Raw genomic sequence first — 23,245 nt, forward strand, 5'->3', positions numbered from 1 at the left:
TCACGTTCCCGTAGGTATAAATACCACCGAATCTGTTTGCAGTCCCTTCGACTCCATTCTTGACGGCATTTCGTATGTATTATCTTTCTCTTGATCATTCGCTTTGTACAAAATAATATGAATTTGAGAGTGTTATAAAAAGTTGTTACTATCTGATCGTATCTTTTGTAATAATATTTCAAGTGTTCGAACAATCTGTTTGGAGTAGGATTAATTTCTTGCACTGTGAATTTGCCTGCGACTAAACTTGATAGAATTATTTTATATATAAAATAATTTACATAATTTCCTATCATTTTTCATGACTATACGACATTTATTTCAAAGATTGAAACTCAATAGTAGAGAAATAACATTCAATCGTGACTTAAAGGAATAAAATGAAATTTCAATTTGCTAATTGATTACATTTACTAACCAGTTACTAATCTCCATCTGAAAATGAAGCTGATCTTGTTTCTTTAATTTGTAATAAATGTAGTATAGTAAATTAGTCGGAAAATTGTAGATAATCAAAAATTGAAGGGGTGGAAAAACGTGTGGTCCAATCGGTCTGTCTGTTACCGGACAAATCTACTTGGAAATACGAGTTTCGTTTTCGATTTTCGTTGAACGTTCTATCATCTAATTATCCGGGGCTTCGCGCCGAAATAAAACGATGAAATAAAAATTGAAGAATCGCGTAAACAACGAAGCTTATTAAAACCGCTACGAACGCGAAAGAGAACCAGAAAGCTACCAATTACAGTGGCATCGGCGAGATACGAAAAATAACGCGCGACGGAAATTACACGTTCAAGGATCCCTCGTTACGCGTCTAATAAGTTGCACCTGACGGTTGCTCGGGTTGGCTCGACTCCGCTACGGAAACTCGAAAACGAGAAAGAATCTAGACTCTAGACGTACGAAAAGTTTGCTGTGCCGGGAAAGAAACTTCCGCCCAGGGAGGACATTAATATTCCCCGGCGAAGCGGTAAACTCCGGTGTCGGGTACGCGAGGAGTGCATACGGCTCATTTGATTCCAGTATTCCTTTTGCGCTTGCACCGTATCGCCGTACTTCTAATTTAAGATACATCATCGGTATACAGAGAATTTTATTCCTTCGCACTTTCAGGCGAAGTCTAAGAGGCTAGAATGTATGGATCGCACCTTAACATTTCCCTCTTTAAATTTCAGTTAAACGGTAGTACTCAGTTATCATGGGAGAATCTATTTTTATCGCATACCGGATTCCATAAACAAGTTTACGAGATTACACACTACGAACTATAAACATCTACATGTCAATTACCGCAATCTATGAATACAAGAGTAATTCATCGTTTCTCCCGAATCCTAATCACTTTCTGTCAATGAAAAGTGTTTAAATTTCGCACGTATTAACTGAAACAATCCCAAACAACACGAATCCAGCTCCATTTCTAAACAATCTTTAAAATTCGCGTATACAGTCTGTTTAAAGAAAAAAACTCCAAGCAACTGCAGCGTGCAGAATAACTGTCCACCCCAGAGCGAGCGCCCAAATATCATCAGTCTCAAGTGACACTGGTGGAGATGAACAGCAATTGTGGCTGTCAGCTGCACTTCGCAGCTCTTCAATCGAAAAACAGACCGCATAAACCGTTCCCAGGCGTTCCGTCAAACGCAACGGAAAAACTGGAATGCGCCGGGCGCGGCATAATCACGATGCCATCTCTGGATGCAGCAGCATCCCAGAGCAAAGGACGCATCGATGTCGCGGGAAAGCTCGTCTCACCGACTGTCGGTAAGGTCTCGACGAGGAAGGAAGCGTCCTGAAAGCTCCTACGATATGAATTCTAGGAAAGAGAGGCGGAGAGCGAATAAATGCGGCGCGATCGCGACATCGAGCGCCATCTTCTCGAATCGATTAGAGCGCACCTCGATGAAGACGGTTCGCCCAACGAGGAGAAAGTCTTCCGGAACACTTCCGGCACCGGATATCGGGCCGAACGAACTGAAAAAAATCGCGCGAAGAAATCTACATTAAGAACGCAGACGATTTTCGTCGGGCAACTCGAACATAGATTTCGCTGTCGTGTCGATCAGCTTAATCAGGCTCCTTCGCCGGCAGCAATTGATCCCTTTTATGCCGTCACTTAAGGCTAATTTTGCGAGCAGCCGCATTTAGGTTCGGTCTTTCTGCGAATAGAGGTTGCACGAGGGAGGGGGGCCAGATTATGTTGGGCATAGGCGTGACTTGATTGAAAGATGGTTACGGTGCTGGTTCGGGGGAAGCGCGAGAGTCGCAGCTGTGTTTATGAATAGTACTGTTCCGACGCGGAGTGCCCTAGATTTTAGAGCGTTTAGAAACTCCGCTGTAATTTCGCCATCATTCTTCTGGGCCGAGAAGACGTGATTGCAAAATTGTTACAATGGAAGTTCATTTAATGCGATCGTTAACCTTCTTTCCAGATCACAATCGTGTAAACGTGTGCATTCAGAGAGTTTAGGATAAAGATAGAATAGTTAGGGACGTGTTCTCCGTAAGTTCTTCAGTTAGAGACTTCGTAATAATTATTTCAATGAGTACTATACGTTACTAGGTAATAGAATTATGGATATTTCAAAGAATGCTCATTAGTCGGTCAATTTCTGCAGAAATGCGTACGGAACATTGTGCGATGAGTCATCTGTATTCGCATTTAGCGCATAATCGTTCGCAATGACTAATGAGTGTCGTCTAATAGGTAATTTCAACACTGTCCCTGTGACAAACGGCACGCGTTTACGAAGCAGTCGTCGCGTAATGAACGAAAAATGCGTTAAAAGCAGTGGTAATGGACATTATAGGGGAAGAGCGGTTATTCGAGCGGGCACTTTGGAAGCGTGCACGTAAACGCCACGGAAATCCGGTCTGTTGCGCTGGTCAGTACAGTAACCGGGGAAATAAATGAATGACATCGGCATAATTGCGCGGTCGAGATTTCGGTTTCCAACATATTCATAGCTGACAGCAGGATAATAATCCTGGGTTGAATGGACTCTACGTGTTCCGCGAGTTATTTTCGCGGTATCCGTGCGGGATGGATTCAGATCGTCTCGTGGCTCGCACTAATTATGCCACGTAATATCATTTAATGACAGTTAATCTGTGTATAATTTTAGTGGCCCCGGTGAACGTTATAAACTGACTTGAGCGTGCATAATCTGAATATCCGCGAGTGACTGAACTCCAATAACCAAGCTCTTGATCTAGCCAATGGATTTGCAGTACCTCTTGATCTTCCGTGGCCTGCGTTCCATTTCTCATACAGAAAGATCCGCCGTTTCTTTTACATCCGATCCGTTCTTCACAATACATCAATCAAACAAAATTCAATGTTCCAAACTGGCGCAGAAAAATTCCTCACCAAGCAATACAAACTGCGAAAAATTCAATTCCAACAACCTCGACATGATCCTCAGCTCAAACATCCATAATTACATAGTAAAATCTCTTAGTCATTGCTCTCTTAATCACATAAATATGTACTCCCGATGATACTTAACCGTGTTTCCCACGATTAAGAAGATCTACAGCGCCGTAACACTAGCACAGAAAATCGCCGGGGGAGAACGTGCAGAGCCAACTGAAACCGCGATATCGATCCGCAAAATAAATGAAAAGGCGCAGAATAAGTAACAAGGAGAACCGTGCGGTAGATCCGTTCGCCGAGCGGGCTCCTGTACATGGAAGAAAGTGGCCGGTTACACGGTATCCGCCGCGGCGCAGCGAGCGGATAATTAATGCCGCGAAACGTAAATCAAAGATTGAAACAGGTATTCGTATAGAACGCGGACGAAGAATTCGCGAAAGGTGAGGCGGCGTCCGTTCCGTGTTGCGATGGAACCCGGCGCAATCCGTGTCGTCATCCATTACCCGCAACCTTTCCGGCGTTGAAGCGCGCAAATAAACCATCCCCGGCGCTGGTGGCCACCTACTAATAGGCAGAGCCCGTCGCGTTGCATCGCGTGGCGTCGTCTTCGGCCGCGCGGCTGCTTAGCGAGGAATTCCTGCTTTTTTTCGGCGTTTCGCGCGGGACCGGGGGTCGGCCGCGGCTAACGGCGAGAAGAATCCTCTTCCCTTTTGACGATAAATATTCCGAAGCCGGGTCTGAATATTGTTACACAGAGAGAGAGAGAGCCCTCATTTTTCACGGAAGTCCGACGCTGCCGGATGACATTTATCTCTGGCAGATTTGCGGTCCGCGCGGTGTCGCGTCGAAGATTACGCGCGGAAACGACCGCGGACCGAGCGGAATCGTCGCGGACACCGGCCGATGATGAATCGACGGACGTTTACTTAAAAATGAGAAATCTTTTTATGGTTCTCAGTTCTTTCCGCAGTGAATTTCGTATTGCCTTTCGAATTGGCGGAGTAGAGAAAGGGATGATGTTTGGTATTCTTTTTATTAGCTTGCTTCATTGTTGAAATTGAAAAGAGATTTCGCGAGAGGACATTGTGGATTGATGTTTTGATTTTAGTACTTCGTATGATGGAGGCCTCGGTATATGTTCAGTGTTTAATACATGGAATTTATATTTTTAGTACTGTGCGGGTACTTTCGTCGGAGAGTGAATTGAGTTTTGATTGGATATTTGTTGATTTTAGTAGCAGCGTTATTCTATGAATATATTCTTTTAAGATTGTGCATTGTTGGTTTTCTGTTATTATCATTCCTTAATGGACAACTTTGTGCCGAGGCAAGCGTAAAAATCTCGGGGAAGAGAACAATGACGCCCGATACTTGCATTTAGCAGCGTGCCCCTCCCACGCCAAGCCCTTTCTTTGTTCCCTTAACGCGCCCCGCCGTTTAATATCGAACATTACTGACATTTCGCGCGAACGTGACGACAATGAGAACGCGACGCGGCTAGCCCTACGTGAGAATTATGGTTAACAATCCGCTTTCCGTTCCAAACGCGTAGTTCATGAATACCGTTGCGGGATTATTTTTTCATTTAAAGACACTGATATCAATTTTTTTTCATATAATGCATGCACACCAAAATTAGCCCAAAAATTCAATCATTAAATACAATTTTAGAAGCACGAATAAAAAGCTAAAGCTTCTTCACTTCAATCCTCGCTTCTCATCTCTATTTGCGCGAAGCCTTCCATCAGCGAAAGCACGAAAAACTTAATATTCTCGTGCAATTGCTACTTATAACATAAACACATCGGAAATCTCGAAAAGCCGCGTATCCTCTAAACCTGATCATTCCCCTCTCAAGCCGCAGAAAAAGCTACAAAATGATCGAAGACCAAACGCGGCGAAGGCCCACGGAGACCACAAGAATATACACAATCTAAAATTGTTAATAAAGCGTAAGAATTCCTCGACGTGTCTCTAAATGCTTTCATAAACTCGCCTCTCCTTTCCGCCAAGCAAGACTCGCGTTCGCGACTACCGGGGATTATGAATATTGCGTGGGTTAATAAGCAATCGGCAAAAAGCTCTATAGCGGAAAAACACTGCGCCGCCGGCCGGTAATTAATGCAAAACAATGACCGAGCCGCGTCGTAAAGCCTCGACCGGCGAGCGGTCGGGGGATCGTAAAAGATTTGTCGCGCCGGCGTCAAAATAAACGTGGGCGGGTGTCATTAAAGCGTCGGATTCCGTTAATACGAAAGTTTTTCAGCCGCGGTGGCCGGGCCGCGACATTCTCCCGTCACCTGTTTCCATTTTTTCTCCTTTTTTCGCGTCCTGTGAATTTTTCGCGCCGCGGCGCTCGCCTGAAACGCGCGCACGAACGAACGAACGGACGGAAAAAAATACAAAAAAAAAAAAAGGAATAAAGGACCGGCGACCGATCGAATGGAAGCGGAATATTAAAAAGCGAAAAACAAACGGACCGACGGGGTTTGCTCCTGCGTTCAAAAGAAACGAACCTGGCGACGGGGGCGGGCCACGGGGGGAGGAGTGGTGGCCCGGTGGACGTAATAACTCGCCCCCGTGGCCGGGCTCGATATTTAAATTCGTCCGATGCACTTCGGGACCGGCAGATACTGTATCCGCTGCGCGTGGGTGCATGCACGGGTTCGAGTGTAATAAAAGGTGCGAGCCGAGGCGCGCGGAACGGTCATAATCCACTTTTGTTTGCGGATTTATCGACCCCGCGTTTACTTTATGCGAACGGCCGCGAAACGAAATTCTCGCGGCGCTCGTATTCCGAGATTTTCGAGTTCCCTTGAGCGTCGGGGGATATTTATGCAAACGCCGGACGTTTCGGGGCTGACTCACGGAAATTATCGGATTGGTAGGTAACCTCGCGTTCCAGTTTCTTTGCGTCGCGAGCAGAGTTCTCTCGGATGAATGCAATGAGAAAATCGATAAGAGACAGAGTAGTTTCGTAGTTGAAGGTGAATACTTAGATTGTCGACTGAACCAGTGAAACGTGTTTTATTATCACTGTTTCGAAATCCTGTCGAAAATGCCTAACAGCTTATAGACTGGCGTTATAGACGCGATAGGTCTTCTGAGGAAGACGAAAAGCTCGTTAAATTTTATTACATATTTCACCGCGCCGGGATATTTACAACAGTGTGAACGCCGCGATGCATGAAATCCCGTGGTTTACCGATAATTGAAGAGCAACGTCTATTAACCCCTCGATGCAGGAGGGACATATAAATTCGGAAAAATGTTCGTTTAACGGTGTAACTCTTACACGCAGCCGCGTCTGAAAATCATTAGCGTACGATGGCCGGTTGCTAACAGTAAAAGTGAAACAAAATAACGAATATAAAATGAAACGCGTAATCCTCTATCGCGTGTTTTTCCAGCGCAAATATTGTTACAACTTCAATTAACATCTCTAATGCCTGAGATAGCGGTAAAACATAAATGATTGAAATAATCGTTAACTAATCGTTAACCCTTAGACTACCTAGCAGACGTCTTCCACATTTTTTAAATAAAAATCAATATCATTTTATTGCTCGGTCCAAATAAAAGACAAATTTATTATCAACGTTAGGCCTTCCAAACCATTCCACGCCTAAGAACGAATATATAATTTTCCATTCCGTTCTCGTGAATTACTAATAATCAAATAAATCCAACAGCCGTGAAGAAAATAACACGATAATGGGTTGAACGGTGAACGCAACCGACGAACGCGAGAAAATAAATGAATCTCGCCCGATGATCGAACACTTTCGCCGTGCTAAAACATTTGAATGGGGCGCGGTGCTTTCCTCTCGTAAAATAATTTTACCCGCCGGATTCTCGGCGTTATTTCCCCGAGCGACGGCCGCCATTCTTCGGGACAGCCGGGAGAGCAGCGGCGCCGTGCCGGTCCCGCTAAATAATTACAAACGAGCCAGGATAACGTCCAATAAAACGTCTCCATCCCATGTTCCGCACACGTAGGAATGATACCGGTAGTCGGAGTCGATATCGGCTGGAACTCGCGTGTTTACGAGTGTTTTACCGCCGTCACATTGTAGAGCCGGGGCGACGGTGTGCGCGCATCGTGTGCACACGCACGTGTGCCCGGTAACCACCGGCGGCCGCCATAGGAAGGCATTAAAACCACCTTCATGGCCGTTCTTACATCGACGCGATATCGCACCGGCGATAAATTTTTACGGATACACGCAGCATACGAGATTCATCTCGCCCGGTAATCCAATAAAAATGGCCAACGGATAAAGGGAGGCGCACCGCGGGCTGGGCCCGGAAATTTGCTGCTCGGCTGCTCGGCGTGTTTTCTCTTACGATCCAGAAGGGATTGATTAAACCGCCGATACGACGGGGAATATTAAGTGCACCGATAAGGAATTCTTCGATCCGTTTCTTTTTGCCAAGTCGTTTTGGTCGTTTCGGGGAGCCGGAGATCTTTTGTTGGATCAGTGTTGTAGGGGAATATTGAAGCTTCCTTCAAAACAAATGATTGATAAGTGAACATTGCATAATTGCAACACTCGAGGAGACAGGGAGATGGAAAAGAATTATTTTCTCGTCCAATATCTAGTGTTTGAAGTTTTCAACCCCTAGATTCGATGATTTTAGCACGGTGGACGTAGACAACAACAACGAATGAAGGAAAGAGTTTGAAACGCTCCAGCCGACAAAGTTTAACCCGTTCCCCTAACGACAATTTGCGTTTCCTGGAATGATTGCTATTCGTACAAACGTATCGCACGATTCACACGCATTCGGGATTATCCGCGTTTCCGGCGCAGAACGAACGCCACGAAAACAGAGCGTTTAAAGCGAAAGTTGGAATGAGAGCTCGTAACACCTCGGCTGCCGTGACCGCCCCTCATTATAAGCGTTCACGGTATGAAGTGGCAAAAGAGAGCAATTAAGGCACCGGGTGGTAATAATTCCAGCGAGCGAAGGGTGGCGAGCCACCCCGGCACCGCGGCGTTCGGTCATTGCGTAATTGCCAGAAATACGTTCGATGGCGTGCGATTCGCCGCCGGTTTTCTTCATCTCTTTTTTTTTCAATAAACGGCCGAAGCTTCCATGCCGCCTAGAGTGCGTCGTTAGCGAGCCCTGAAATTCTACGGAACTTACCGACAATTGCCAGTTTGCGCCGTTGCATCGCGTGATCCGGGACGATCACGCATGCGTATGAAAACGCGCAGTTAGCACCCGGCCGATCCGTGAAACCGCGAGCCCGCGGAGATAAGGGAGCGGGGATGATGATTATCGAGCGAAAATCAATTGATGACCCTTGCAATTTTCGACTGTGTACGATTCCGCGAAGGTAAACTCGAGAGATTGAAATGAACGGTCCATTAAGCGGGTAAGAACCCCCGATGGAAATTAACGGTTGGGGGTCTTCAATCGGACGGCATACACGGCTCTATGATTCCTTGGAGCCGTTTCAATGTTTCACGGGGAAACGTTATGATATGCGTAAGGAATTTAAGCTAATAAAAGGGGAACACGGGTTAACTGGGCCAATACGTTCGTCTGTATCCTCTAATTATTTCTCGTCTTCCTTTTCATTCGTTTGGGGGAAATTCTTCGAGCTAATGGAGCGTAATGGCTCCAACAGTATAAATCGGACCCTACTCTTCGAAATGAAACACAAATGAAGTTGAATTAACCCTTTGCAGGCGAGAATTCTTTGAACTTTCGGAAAGCTTTTTCATAAAGGAGCTGTGCTACGCGTAGAAGTATTAAATACTAGGAAAGAGGTAACTATACATCAAGCTCTCGTTATTCGAATAACTGAATTATTCATTTGCAGTTCTCGAATTTAGATATCAAAGCTCGGAATCTCAATCATGACGACATTCGACCGCAAAGGATTAAACTTGAAGTCCGAAACATTGAAAACTAAAAACTTGAAACCTGAATATTAAACGTTTCAAATTTGAAAGTTGAAGCTCGAAGTTTCAAATTTTTAATCTTCAGGCTTCAAATGTTCAGATTTTAAACTCAGTCGAACCTCATTCGTGTTAATCCTAATCGTACCACGCGTTTTTATAACGAATCATACCACGATGTGACTCTCAGTCACTTATGAGAATAAAGGGAATGATTAAAATGTTATTGTTCTTATTTATAAGGCCCAAATTTAAAAGCCCAAGAAAACTTTTGGAAATTCAATATGAAATAATCAGAAAATTTCAGTGAAAAGTTCGAATGTGACTCAAAGTCGCATCGCGGTCCGATCAAAGTTAAAATTACAAACGAAGAAGTCGATAGCGCATTTTTCATCCGCGAAGGCGAAAGACGAGGAAAGTGAATCGCTGAACGACGAAGACTTCCCGCGGTCTAGGCGCCACTGTCTCGATTCCTGTGTATCGACTCGAGGGGAGAGTCGTGTGCCCGTCGGCTGGGCCCGATCCAAATCGAGGTTGAATAACTCGAAACACGCGGCCGGCGGGATACTTCGCGATGCGTGGCACGCAAACTCGATTTCGACGATCGGAGGCGAGCATGCGGCACGTATGCCTGACCTAGCCGGTGAACACAGCCGGAACCGTTAACCGCACGGTGCCGTGAACTTTTGCCGCGGGTAACGTGAGTGCAATCTAATTTCCAGCTAGGAGGCCACGAACCGTTCACCGGTTGTATGCACCACCGCCGGCCCGCTTTACAACGGCCAACCTATTTCGGAATACTTCGCTCGTTGAATACACCGTAATTCCACCCCGCAAACTCCGTACCTAATTCAGAATTCAATACGCGAACGGCCGAAGATGATCTGTTTTCTATTCTCTCGCCATGCGCCGCAACTGGTGGTGTAACCGTGAAGGGGATGATACCACATAAAAAGCGAGCCGGGAACGTGGAATCGTACCTTCCCGTGCGCAGCTTCCTTTTTCAGATAATTGGCTTCCGAACTTCGCGCGAGGGTTTGATGCAGAAAGGATAAATCATGACATTTTTGTCGGCGGTATTGAATAACTGAATAATAATTAACTCGAGGATGACGTATTCTATGAAAACATTTTATTGTTTGCTCCTGATTCATCTTTTCTTTGATTTATTAATGACTCCGACTCGCATTGTACGTATGACTTCAACAGCGATCCGATTGAATGCTAAGAGTCTAAATGAAATAGTGAATAGATTTTCAATAATCTGAGCGCAAGAAGTTATTAAAAACGCAGCGAACGAACGAAGTTAAAGTTGCAATGAAAAGGTTTGAAACGTATAATGACTGCGCCGCTGACAGATTGGAATAAAAAAGGAATGTCGATACACGGTCGTATTGAAATATCATTCGTGGGGAAAAAATGGATAAACCGGTTAAAAAAGATCAACGCGACGTAACGGTTCGGAGTGTTTCACGATGCGGGCCTCGTTTTTCACGATTTTATTTCCCTCTGAAAATAAACAGGCCCCGGGCGAGGTGAAAAGGCAAATTGATTCGTTCGATGGAACATGGAAATGCGTATTTACGCGGGCGTGCGTGGACTGTTGGTGCCTTTTTCTCGCAATAAAAACGTTAACGCCGATTAACGAGTCGGCCGGGAGACGTACGTGTTGGTTTCACTGTGAATCTTTCCTGCGGGCGGAAAAGCTCTGTTTGCGAACCAGATTTCCGTGTTTCCGGGAACGGAGAAAATTATACCCATTACATAATACGTTCTCGTAAAAAAAGTAAATAATACCACGGACCTCCGCGACTCGTCAAATAATTCTCTATTCGTATATCCAATATCATCCAACTAACACCGTTCAAATCAACATTAAAAAAAATTAGACTATTAGCACAATCTTATATTTTCACCATCATTATTTCCTTACGTAAAAACTGTGAATCTTCGTAACACCTTATACCCAATACTACCAAAATAAAGTATCTAAATGAAACTACAAAAAATATAGCAAAATCTAATATGCTTGCAAATAAATAAAATTCCGTCAGCCCATTCATATTCAAAATTACATTTCTATTCCCGCGAATATTAAATCATCCGTTCATCCAGGGACTCGCGATGTTAATCCCAACAACAAAAATATCCAGTTCCCAAAGCAACAACGGTAAAGCACATATCGCCAGAATATTACATTTTCAAGAACCGATTCCCCTACACGGCCTGATCCCCAATGTCGTTCGTTCCTGATTTCAACGCGGGCGCAGCGTCGAATTCCCATTTTCAATTACTTGAACCGATACCCTGGGATTCGCGCGGGTAAAACGCGTCGAACGACAACCGGTTCGTTCCAATTGGTCGGGCCGCGATTAGAATACGTGCATGATTAGCGTCATAAAGTTTTCATGCGGACTGTTTAATTCCGGGGCCGGCCGGAAGCGTGCCGGCGAAATGGGAATCGGAATCGACGGCCTCCAGTACGGGCGCATCCGATTCACGTGTATCCGATTAAACTACACCGGCCGCCGACTCATCTGTTCCGAAAACCGGATATGTCTTTTCAGAGGATTCCGGGGTTGTTGCGAACGGAACATCGGAATGGGCAACTGGCGCGGTTTCGCAGTTGCAGTAACCAGCGTTCCGCAATGGCCGGCTAAACGAATGGCTCCAGCTAAATGGACCGTTCGTCACTGCGAGCTCTCTCTGTTACCATTGTCTTCGGAACCTTCTTTCTCTGGGGAAGACTCGCCCACCCAATTGCAACGAAGATGTAGAGGATTGCGGAAGATTTAGAGATCTTTTGAATTTTACTTTGATAACGCGGAAGTGTTGATAAAGGAATGAAGCTGAAGTTTGGTGGACTAGTTTTAATAGAGACATTTGGGAATCTTTGGAAATTTATTCTGATAACGTGCAAATATTGATAGGAGAATAATGTCATGTCCATCGACATTTTCTGCAGTTTGGTAGACTAGTTTTAATAGAGATATTTAGGAATCTTTGGAACTTTATTTTGATAACGTACAAATATTGATAAGGGAATAAAGTTATGCCCATCGATGTTGATGAAAGTTTGGTGGATTGTAGGTTTAACGGAAATATTTAATATATATCTTTTATTTGTGGTCTATTTTGAAAGAATCAAAGTAGTCGTCAAAATTGCAAGAGACAGGAGTGGAAATGTATTTGGCTGAATGTCTTGGAAGTTAGTAGAAGTTAGAAGAGCGTATAAATGGCGGAACTGCGTATTAAGCGTTTCAGGTAAAAGGAGGTATTAAAACACTCGCGTTAAAAATCGATAAAACTTAATTTAATTTCTCCAGGTTGTATCTACAGGTTAGTAAACGTTAACGCGATCGTCCAGTTAGTTTCCCGTGTAAAAATATCTTCAAACTTTCCGCAGAATTTTTCGTTCCACCGCGGGAGGACACTAAAAATTTCCCAGAAGTGCAACTTCCACGTTCTCCGCAAGAATACCCGGCCATTCCCGTTTTACCTTTAAGCAAATTAAATTTTTTTCGCGCTCAAGTTCCGACCGTGTCCTCACAGCTCGACGCGGCTGACCTTTATGTGGGGATTAAAATTTTCAACGGCGTCGAAAAACCAGACTTTTTCAAGGCGGGAACTTTTCCAACGGCTCTCGTAACGCCCATTCTTCGAAGGAAGTTTCATATAAAAGTCGCGGGGACAGCGGTATTTGTGAAACCGGGGGACCAGTTAATGCGAGCGAGACATATTACACGACGAACGAGTTTCGAACAATAAAAAATTCAAGCTACCATTGAAGAATGTTATAAAAGCATGAGAAATTCGGTTTTTCCTTAAACGAAGAAGAAACGATATATCCCCGACACATAGTGCTTATCTCATACAAACTTAGCAAGATGATCACCTTGATTTCAACTGAAATAAACAAATTCGATTTCGTCTTACTGTCAAGGAATATTATATTTTCGGTCGCAAACGAAAATTGTTAAAAATCGGTATTTCCATTCGACATGGTAACCGTAAAAAGCGTAAAGTCTCGTTTGCGCGACGACAATCGGCGATCATTGGCCGACAGAAGTGACGTAAGTGCGGGACCGGTTGTCGAAGTGCTAAAAATAATCGCCGGAGAGAATAAATTCGTCAGAAATCGTCGAACAAAGAGTACACGACGCGAGGATCGAGGAAAAAGTGAAAGTACGTAACTTCTTTCGCCGCCGATTTCTTCGTTGCGCAACATTATTCGCGAGTCGGACAAATTGAACACGCCCGCGAACAAAGCTCTCGTTTCGTCGTAAAATTCGGAACAATCGCCAGGAGGCCTGTGTTTCATGGAATAGGATATATTCTTGGTTTCGTGAATGTAACTGGGTCAAACAGGGAACTGGCCGCAGATAGAGGTCCTTTCAGTGGTCCAGGAATTCCTTTCATGAAACAGAATCCAGCGGAACGCGTTGGATCCTCTTTCTGACCCTTTTAAACGCGGAAACTCGTGTTCGTTGGGCGAGAAACCTTTTGAAAAGCTGTGAAAGCCTGAGGATTTTCGTGGAACCGACGAAACAGTGTTTCCCAGAACTCGGGGGTAATTATTAACTTCCCCCGGAATCTCTGATGTATTTTCAGCAGATAATCCCGTTTCAATGAAAGGATTTTTCATATAAAATTAGTTGTCGGGTAGAATTTGTAACATTTTTATAATCGATTCGGACTATCTGGATTTCTATCGACATGGAATACACACACGATTTCTATTAATCACGTTTGTGACTAATAAAACAAACTTTCTCGTCTATTATTTCTGATCTATCAAAGAGACTGTAAATGTTATCGTTATAATGATGTTAAATTTCTATGACTTTCGAAAGCGGAAAATATAGTATCATTAGGTGAATAAATCAATCTGCTAATTAAAATAAAAAGATCCAGCGTATAGAAGAATATTCGATATAAATCTTGAACATGTGAGAGTTCCAAAGCGCTCCATTCGAGAAAAGTATTGTCAATCGATCGTCAAACGTTCTGTCAATTATTAAAGGGATGCGCACGGGAATTCCTGAGCGATTACAGATGCGCTCGCATACAAGCGGTTGCATATTACCGCTGCGCACAACAATCTGACCGACGGTTAACAAGCGGCCGCAATCAGAGATAGAAGGAACAAAGGTAAATGCGGCTGCAGAGTCGCATAGCGAATATTGAACCGATTAAATTTCATAACGGGTCGATCCAAAGGAACGGAAAACACGAACTGTTTCAACGTCAATTTTTACGTTACCTGGAAAATGATTATAATTCCAAATCAAATTGTCGAAATTAATTATTTCATTATTTCATGATGAAATTTATGAAAATTCCCGAATTTTCTGATACTCTACCGACTACTAATTCGCGCAACCTTCATAAAATCCGTACCGATCAATTCCATTAAACAGTTTTATCGAAATTCTCTTTAATAGGTAAATGGATTTTCTCATTTGAAAATGTCACATAAAATATTCCAGAAAGTTATACGCGTTTTGTTCCGCGGATTTCATCAGTTCCGCCAGCGTGACGCAAAATTAACGAACACCGTTCATTTTCCATGGCGACCCGAAGCGGAAACAGTAAATATTTACGTAAAAGGGTAAAACCATACACAAGTTTACAGGCTCCTGCGGGACTTTCATAAAATTCGCGCGGAAAAAAAAACTATTCCGCCGCTTCTGTCAAAGGACGACCGAATTGGATGAATTGGAAACGCGCCATCAATTTCGGGAAGTGAATACAAGGACCGAAAACGCGGGGCGAGAAAAAAAATATCGCCATGAAGCTGATCACAATGCACGGCTCGGTGACATTCGCTGATATGAGATTATTACAAATTGACGGAAAGCCGGTCCGTTTGTCCTCGAACGGTCCGGAGCGTTTAATAGACTGATAAATAGATAATGGTGGAGGCGGGCCATTCGCGTGGACCGAGAATGAGCGTACACTGGGAAATTCGATAAATACCGGGCCCGTTGAATGGGAATATCAGGATTCGAAATCGTCGGGGGAAAAATTTGCACGGCGGAACGGAACCGTCGGCGCGAATAAAATATCTGGCATTATTCAAACTTTGATTGACGAAATCGACATTTGAAGGGGGCCAGTATTTGTGACATCGGACAATAATTTGTCGAGGGAATGTAATGAAGACGATTATTTTGTGATACACCGAAAGAAAGTAACTTCGTAGAAATAACATTTTAAAAGAAGAAAATAGAAATATTCGGCGTTTAACGTCGGTCGATGATTAGGTAGGTATTTACATTTGTATTTAACTGCGCCTCGTTAAACTTACGACCCTAAATTCGTTAGTGTAACGAATAGTTGTCAGCCAGTCAGCACGCCACATAAGTAAAACCGTCGGAAAGCATGAATAATGCATTTCCGGTGTATTTTACAGTAGCCTAGGACTTAATTACAGAATGAAGGGAAGGATAGAATAACTCTACAGTCGTTTGTCTATCAAGGAAAACGGATCAAATAATAATTACACGATTCTATAGTAAAGTCAATTGGAGTCCTCGTATCTCATAGAATATTTAAGTTCGAAGGAAGTGTGCAATTAAAATCTACCAATGGTTGCGCAATTAATACGGTTTAAATAAGGAAACTCGAAACAGTTTCATCAAGAAGTAAATTATTAAATCCTCTTTAATGATAATCCCTTTTATTGTGATGAAGTTTGATGTACAAGAAGGTACGTAACGCAATTAAAACGATGCTGATTATGGTGCGTCGTATTATATGGTTCGCGAATCAGGGTCGATTCACGGTAGAAAAAAATTTTATAGATGTTATTAAAAATCTTGAAAAGCAGATAATTACAGGCATGAGAAACAGATTTCAATCTTTGTTGTTGCTGAATCGGGTAACAATCATATTAATTATAGCTAAATTCAATGCACCGACATAAAAGGAGAAAAAAAAATATGAAGCGCAATAATAAAAACGACATAAACGGAAGTTTATCGGGTTTTCCCTCTCTTTTGAAGTTAGATTTAATGGTCGTTGATACGAACGGAATAAATATTCATTTCAAACATTTTATTGGCAGCAACACCGGCGCGCAGAGATTCGCAATAATTTTGTTCTATGATTTCCCAACGATTTCATTTTTATTAGGCGCAAATCGAAATCTCATCGAAACCCCGTCGTTCGTTTCGCGGTGATTTAGCCGCGCTCGCGGCACAGTGGGTTGCACGGGCACCGGAAACGCCATTAATCGGAATATCCATGAATGCACATACTGTATTCTCATTTATACGCAAATGCAGCCGGTGCGACTGCGGGATCGAGTAGCCGCGGACTCGGAAACTGTTGAAATTTAGTTGCGAAACGGAAACCGAAACCGCGTTCGTGCTGTCCACTCTTGAGAAACATAAGCTGACAATGAGTTTACGAACGCGACACGTAACAGAAATTAGACCATAAGAAACAATTGCGTCTGTGGAAGAGGCAGGTAAGATTTCTAACATCCCCTTCAATTTCAAATTTTCGAACCTTTAAATATTATAATTCCAGTGTTATTACATTCACGAACTTTCAAATGTTCTAACATTCAAACTTTTACAGTTTCAAACCTTCAAATCTTCAGACTTTGAAATTTTCAAACTTTCAAATGTTCTAATATTAAGACTTTTACAGTTTCAAACCTTCAAGTCTTCAAACTTTCAAATTTTCAAACTTTCAAATGTTCTAATATTAAAACTTTTACAGTTTCAAACCTTCAAGTCTTCAAACTTCCAAATTCTCAAACTTTCATACCATCAAGCCTTCAAACCTTCAAGCTTTCAAATTTTTTAATTTCTAAACTTTCAACCGTTCAAATTCTCAAACTTTCATACCATCAAGCCTTCAAACCTTCAAGCTTTCAAATTTTTTAATTTTTAATCTTTCAACCGTTCAAATTTTCAAATCCTCAAACTTTAAATCCGTAAATTTTCTAATCTCCGATAATATTACTCTAGAAAGAATGAAGTGTCGAACTTTTAAAAGCGTAACCGTTTAAGTAAAGGATGCTCATTTGCCATGCGATGGCTACTAATATACTCTTCGAAGAATCGCGTCGACGTCGATGTAATCACATCCTCTTGTAGGATTCTCTGAATGAAAATAAAGACTCACCTCTTTCACCTTGTCCCTCCTCTCCCTGGCGACGGGATCCTTGTCCTCCCCGCCGACTGTTAATGGAAGTTTATCCGCAGGAGCGGGTGGCACTGTCTCCAGAACATCGTCCTTCCGGTGGACGGCCAACGACGACGAACTACTCGCGCGCACTCGCGAATCACCAACATTCACTTCCGGCTTTTCGAGTGTCTTCTGTTGCTGATATTCCTCGTCGATCTTCGCCTGAAATCCGGGGTTAAATCGATTTGTTCAAGCATGTCGGATAAAGAACTTGCATATAATAAGAAGCCATTAAATCTGCACGTCGCTTTCGAATTCCTTCAAGTTCTCACGCGGAAGATTTATTTGATTAGCAAATAACGAATGAATATACGCTATTATAATTCATCTTTATTACTTTACACGTTAAATATCAAGTGAAATCTAAGAAAAGGAACATAATTGAATCTCAGTTGATTCATTATTTTACTGAACATTGTAGATCTGTGCATGCCATAAATTTCTAGAGGAATAACGAATCGCGATTAATTCATTCACAACGGGAAGATAATGAACGCATCGTTCATTAAATACTGGCATAATAGATCTTTTTACTCGTGATGCATGACTTTAAAATATGCATAAATGCACGTAGCGATAACAGTATGCATTATGTTAAGTTCTGCTGTATTTATGAAGCTCAAAATCCTTATATAATCTTTTAACATAAAATGAATAGTATAATATCCAGCATTGCTCAACTAAATATGAAAAGGTGATTACGACTTCAACGAGTTGATAAGAACCAGGTCAATACTGATCAAAGTAATAAAATAATTTGCTCGCGACGTAACTGGAATATTAAATAACAAACTCTATGGTTTTCATATCGTAACATCATCCTCTGACCGTCCATAAATAACGTTGCTCAATTAACTAAATAATCGAAATTCGAACGCATCTACATCATAATCCATGTTCAAATCGAAGGAAAAAGGGGTATCTGATCGCAATATTAACGCAAAAACGTCAACAATGATTTATCTGATGAAAACATAAAATCTATTTCGCTGGGATCGAAGCTGATCTTTAGGTTGCGGGATGCGTGAGAGCTGGAGGGGTCAGTAATTTGCGACACAATCACTTCGTGGCATAAACGTTCCAGTTTATTCAACAAAACCACTCCATTCAATACGAAACAGTCCCTTAACGCTAACAATACAATCATTCCACCGGCAACCTCCGCCGCCGTCGTCAGATACCCTATTTTCCCCCTCGATTCTCGCTACAACCTGTTTCATAGAAAATTCTACGCAGAGTTTTCGCGAACGGGGGGACGGTCACTTTTATGAAAATCAAATTTCGCTCGAGAATGGCCGCCCCTACTTCGTATTTATCCGAACACCGTGGTCCGAATGCGATTTCAACACGAAACGAAAATGCAATTCCCTTCCGGTGACCGAAGGAATCGGGAAAAAGTGAAATTATCGCTCAAGCGACGCTTTTAATCTCGATCGCGGTGCGATTAAACGATCCCCAAGGTTATCTAGTTGATATCTTCCAGTTTCTATGATACGCTCGAGACTCTAGGAAATCGAGACTTCGATTTTTCGCAAGGAATCGAGAGGAAAATTGCTTCCTCATAAGGTAGAAAAATGAAAATATGCATTTGAGAGTAGAGAGCAGAGGAAACCATTGGAAACTGTACTAATTTATTACTGCTTGTAGTGTTTTACATACGACATAAATCGGGGGAATTCTTATGCAAAACTAGAGTTGGAAGAAATTGATAAAGTTTGTTTTTAAATGAGACTCCGTGTATTCGAGGGAACTTTAAGTGGAAACGGTGAGATATGCACAGACAAGATAGTCTATCCTCGGGAGTACAATTTAACAGATCTCCGAAGTTGATTATGGTGCAAAACATTTTGAAAATTTCAAAGAGACATTAAGAACAAGTGCATAATGATTTTACTTAATTTAACAACATTTGCAACCGCATAATGTATTTATATTATCTACTTCAAAGAAATACTTGTTCGTCGAAGGTAATGTGTCAACGGCGATAAACGTTTTTGTAGTGTATGAATATTTATAAAGTTAAGAAAAATTGAAGGCCCGTTACAATTTACAATGCAAACGAAAATATCAGACTATAGCAAAAAAAATAAACAGGCACGTAGAAACATTTTGCGGTGTTAAACATTTGTAAATGGAATGTACGGATGCGACGCGACGGAAATCATCGATGAACGCTATTATTTTATAAGAGAGTGAATAGTCATTGAAACCGAGTAAACGTGAAAATGGTAAATCCTGTACGTCCACTATCAGTCCGTAAATCGTGCAACATCGCACGCTTATCAATCTACGGTTTCGATGAAACGCTGTACTATCAGCGTTGCAATGAGTGCAGGGACAAAAAAGAAATCTTCACATACGATAAGAGAAAAACTTGCAAATGGAATTAATCCCTTGGCGTACTCTTTACTTTCTCCACTAACCTCGTGTAATATTTTACTATCGACAATTTGGAAGAAATGCAAAACTTTCTATTCTACTTCGAGTGGAAATTTCATTTAAAGATAATACATTGATAATAGCAAAATAGTTCGCTTTGAACGGTGGGTAACGAACAACATTGATTGTTGTTAAATTAGTCTAGAAATTTTCATCCTGAGACACACTCGTCATTGTACGTCAAGGGGTTAAGAAAATGAATGAATTAAATTATGAAAATTTAACCAATTAAAGGCTAAATGAAAACTGACTCAGAAGTAGGTTATTTCAAATCGTCGCAACTTTATTCATGGAAAATTATCTCTATGAACCAGCGCAATAGAAGAGCATGAAACTATTGCGACACCGGGTATACAGAAACAGCGCAACTGGAGCGCCTCAATGAGGGTCGCATCGATGCGTCGGTAATTGTGCTCCGAAATTTTACGGCGAGAATCTATTACCGCTGATAAAACTCATTCTCACGAGCGACGCGCTCGCTGGCAGTGCGTCACTGCGACGAAAAATTAGATAACTCGATAACGGCCAATGGAAATCATGCGACAACGTATCCCGATAGTGATAAACAGGATCACTTTCAATATCGAGGCTCGTCTGTTCGTTATTTTCATTACTGAAATTGAGGAACTTTATAAAATGCTAAATTCAAGCGATAAATGATACCGATAAATAGATTACGTTACAAAACACCATATATTCCAACGATCATGTACACCACCGGCCAAAAATTTAAAATAACTTGCTGATCCCCGTGATAAGAGAATATACCGATTATCTTTGAAATGATCGTTTGTTGTTACATCAGATATCAACACGTTGCATTGTGATTTCAGAGATTTCAGCTAGTTCTTACGTTCATAACGCTCTTATACAGGCAATACACCCAGTTTAACAGTAGAACTACTTAGCATTTATTATGCTTGATCTGTGGTCCGTATAAAAATTGTAACGATAGATTGTTCTCAATCTTTGTGGATATTTGTTATAGATCTCAAATGGAACTATTTTCAAAATCGTTTTGAGTACTCAATGCTTTTAAAGTACCGATCGTTATGAAACAAGAAAAACGAAAGTAGTTAAAATGTCTGAGTAATTCAATTAGATTTCCTAATTTTTCTTTAGAAACTTCAATATCTGTTGAGATTTAAGCGTTGAGCATTACATATAGTAAAGATACAAAATTAGAAACACTCGAAAAACTAATAGCCAGGATGCTCAGAATATACCAAGCTCACCGGTGACCCCTACGGTATTCAACGTATTAACCCCCAGCATTGCAGGTTGTTTTGTAATCTATCAGCAACTGCAACTAATTTTTATAGTATTCCTAGCGAAAATCAGAAATGCTATAACATTTCTTCGATCTTTTATTTTCTTTGTTAGTACAAACTTTGAATGCGTGGAAAATCGAATAATTTTAGAGTAGTTTCTCTAAGATTCATTAAAATATTTAATATTATAACTGGTGCAATATTGGAGCCTACAGAGTTCAACGTATTAAAAACGTTTCTCAACAGGTACGCGGTAATTCCAAACTTTCAGCCAATAGTGTACCTAAAGTCCCAGATAAAACGTCCCATACTCTCAGCGAGGAGCATGCAACGTCTAAAGCATGTACAAACATCCCGAACGATCCTCGCGCGCACGGCGCACGTCCGCATGGCGAGACTGCTGTACACAAGCATGTGGTTGATGCGCGAGCCGCGTAAACGCGATGACAGTTAGGAGGCGACGGTAAACGTATCGAAACGGGAACACGAGAGTGGATCCGCGGAAGAATTTCACGAGCCGCGCGACGTGCGGAACAGTTCGGACCGTTAGGCATGCACACGTGTGCCCGGAATACGTCAGAACGGTGGCACGTAAACAAACGAGTCGGGGGAGCGGTGGTAACAGCTGAAGAAGCGAAATGGGGCAACACGGCGTAAGAGGGGAACAGAGAAAACGGTTGATCGAAGAACAGTCAATGTCGAGCCGGAGCGTTAGACGTTTTGAATGTCACGGCAGAAATAGAGCGACGTAGAGGCGAAGAGAAAGGGAGAGAGCTGGGGAAAGAGCGGAGCAGGTTAGAGAGAGAAAGAGCGAAAGGTATGGTGACAGGTGGCGCGCTTTCGAATGGCCAAGAATTCGATAGTCGAGTATCGAGGCTCGAAAGAAACGCGACGTCGAGGCGTGAAATCGCGCGGACCTGCAGCTTTTGCTTGTCCTCGAGCAGATGGACATCCTGATGATCGGCGCCCTCGTGACCGGGTGGCACTGCATTCGGATGGGCCACGGGGCCCCTCGGGCCCAATTGCATACGAGGTGGCGCCGGTATGAGCAACTCTGGTCCCGCTTTCTGCATGTGCTGGTACACACGGTAGACACTGTTCACCGCCGCGCCGCCGGTACCCGAGTGGAAATCCGGCAAAAAGAAGAACGTACCGAAACACACGACACCGAACGACAAAAACACCAACAGGATCAGATACTTCTCACGGGAACGGAACGACCGTCTCGAGAACAGGGCAACCGGCACACCGTTCACGAACCGCTGATACGACGGCAGAACGCTCGACGACGTTGTCATTTTCACGATACCGTCACGCCACGCACGCACCAACGCACTTCCTGTTTTTACAACAGACGAAAACCCGAGCACTCGTGCGCGTTGTTGCCCTTTTCCTAGCCGTCGCACGCCATTACGAATACGGTGGCACGCGAGCACCACCTGCTCGACAAACTTGACACTTGGTCGCTGCACAAGCGCCGATCAGCTGGCGCGTTTCACGCGGGAACTACGGGACCGAGTCGCGCGGATTAATTAGCGCATGCTCGATGGGCATGATACGGGTGTGTTGATTGGTTCAGGTGAATTGGTGGTTTCGCGTTTACTCGTTGCCGGTAAATCAGTTCTCTGAACCGATCAATGATGTACATCTGACTCTCGGTTTACGCGAAAACACGTTCCACGTGGGTTCGTTTTACGCGGAATTATGTAAATAGAGCCTGTCGGTACCAGAGAGGACAGAATATTGAAGAGGCTGGTATAAGTTTTAGAAATACATGTTTATTTTATATAGGTTAACAAAAGGAATAATAATAATGACATTTTAGAGAACGAAAGTATATTTTATTCGCTGTTGCTAAATTCAGATCGTAGTAGCGTTCCAATTTACAGCGTAAAAAAGAGGCGTGAGGAAAGTCCGCGTGAATCGAGGGTCAGGTGTAATGTTTTTGTATTAGTTACAGTGTAAGTAATAAAGTATAAATATAGGTTTAACACCAGAATTACCGGATCGGTCAAAATTGCTTATTTCTGATTTCTTCTTTT

The 23,245-nt window shown here is 42.7% G+C and overlaps 1 protein-coding gene across 1 annotated transcript in view; it reads right to left on the bottom strand.

Annotated features, from left to right (window-relative positions):
- The window catches only part of alpha-Man-Ia (alpha-Mannosidase class I a), a 611,213-nt gene extending 588,536 nt beyond the window's left edge, over nt 1-22,677 (bottom strand). The window contains exons 1-2 of the mRNA XM_031990269.2: nt 22,121-22,677; nt 17,431-17,655 (exon numbers count right to left, since the gene is read on the bottom strand). Of these exons, the coding sequence (XP_031846129.1) occupies nt 17,431-17,655; nt 22,121-22,501 (606 nt within the window). The 5' untranslated portion in view covers nt 22,502-22,677. The remainder of the gene's footprint in view (nt 1-17,430; nt 17,656-22,120) is intronic.
- Nucleotides 22,678-23,245: the final 568 nt, after the last annotated feature.

This window comes from Nomia melanderi, chromosome 9, assembly GCF_051020985.1.
Source record: "Nomia melanderi isolate GNS246 chromosome 9, iyNomMela1, whole genome shotgun sequence".
In the NCBI taxonomy this organism is placed as follows: domain Eukaryota; kingdom Metazoa; phylum Arthropoda; class Insecta; order Hymenoptera; family Halictidae; genus Nomia; species Nomia melanderi.